Here is a 1490-nt window from a genome sequence, read left to right as displayed (position 1 = left end):
TGTGTACACGAGTAGGATCTGCCCACCAATGCCTGAACTAAAGTAGAACCAAAAGATGAATACTATACATACTGCCAACCTACCCAAGATTTGGCCCACCTCTACTAAAACATATTTTTTAAGTAAAAAAAAGTAAATTGGGTGATTGGGACAAATTTATTATAATATGTGTTGTATTATACCTGATAGTGGGCATGTAGATATGGGTCCTTTCATTCCTAGTCTACCTAATAAATATTGTCCAACCATCCTTTTGGGCTGCACCCATTTTGCAAAAAGTTGTAAAGTTTGGCCTTTCCTTATTTAGTGACATCCATCCAACTATACAAAGAAGTTCATCTTCCTTATATATTTTCGGAACACTTCATCCCTTACACCATAAATCAAAGGACTGATATATCTGGGGATGCACATGAATAAGAAAAAGTTGGTTATTGGTATAAAATAGAAATATTTCCTCAAGTAAGCATCAGTGAAAGAATATGAAAAATACATCATACAGAGTCCGAGCTGGAAGGCGTGAAGAAGAACAGTTTTCTCTGCCTTAAAAGCAGAAGACCTCCCAGATCCAATCTTCCGAGCCACCACCATAACTTTCACATAGGTGTAAAGGATGACCAATCCCACCAAGATGAAGGTGGTGATCTCCATCAATGACCTTAGGGTTAATTGAAAACTGTTCATTGCAAATGTTGACCACTGACATATCAAGCTGGTGGAGAAGAAATTCTTTGGCATTGAATAACACATGGCGATAAAGTCAGGCACCAGAGGAGTGCTACTCAGAAGCCACATGACTCCAATGACTAAAAGAGACCTCTGCATGGTGCAGACTTGTGCATGTCTTAACGGATAGCAAATGGCAAAGTAACGTTCAAAGGACATGATGGCCAAGTTGTAGGCTGTCACCTTAAATGAACTTGTGGAGTACATGACGAGGGCATAACATATCGGCACAGGGATGTACACATCAAATATAGCTACAAGAGAGACGAATATCAGCACAGAAAGTAGCAAGGTATCGTTTATGAGCATGTGGACAAACAGGATGTAGCGAGCATTCTCCCGAACATGAGGAGTGGTGAAGAAGACGTACAAGATGATTGTCACAAAGTAGATGAAGACACAGAAGGACAGGAGCACTAAGGCAAGCAGGGTACTCCTCACGATTTCTACAGTTTGATTGTTAGTCTTGTTGCTGACCTCAGTGAAGTTGACCATTATCAGAATAGTAAGAGAAAACCTTCTGGTTGAAGTCCTCATGCTAAAGAAAAAGGACAGTCATAACCTAAAGCACAAGCAACAGTTAGGCAATAGTTATCAGACCTAAATTGATGGTCCTCAAGTTGCAGAATGTTTGCTACATTGCTTTTCTCATTGAAATTCATGAAAGTCATCAGAGTAGGACAACTTGTAGGCAACCAAATGGACTCTAGAGATATTAGAGTCCTAGTGAGGAATTATTCTTCTTCTAGTGACTGAAAGTATCT

At 39.7% G+C, this 1490-nt stretch overlaps 1 protein-coding gene across 1 annotated transcript; it reads right to left on the bottom strand.

Annotated features, from left to right (window-relative positions):
- Positions 1–321: 321 nt before the first annotated feature.
- LOC143789173 (odorant receptor 131-2-like) lies at positions 322–1221 on the bottom strand. The gene has a single exon (XM_077278964.1). It carries the CDS (start codon positions 1219–1221, stop codon positions 322–324), a length of 900 nt encoding a protein of 299 aa, XP_077135079.1.
- Positions 1222–1490: the final 269 nt, after the last annotated feature.

This window comes from Ranitomeya variabilis, unplaced genomic scaffold (assembly GCF_051348905.1).
Source record: "Ranitomeya variabilis isolate aRanVar5 unplaced genomic scaffold, aRanVar5.hap1 Scaffold_112, whole genome shotgun sequence".
In the NCBI taxonomy this organism is placed as follows: domain Eukaryota; kingdom Metazoa; phylum Chordata; class Amphibia; order Anura; family Dendrobatidae; genus Ranitomeya; species Ranitomeya variabilis.
Note: the sequence above shows the minus strand (reverse complement) of the source record. Positions and strands in the feature narration are given on the sequence as shown.

Bases quoted from the DNA above. Each gene is read 5' to 3' on its own strand.
- LOC143789173 (XM_077278964.1), bottom strand. From the start codon at position 1,221: ATGGTCAACTTCACTGAGGTCAGCAACAAGACTAACAATCAAACTGTA.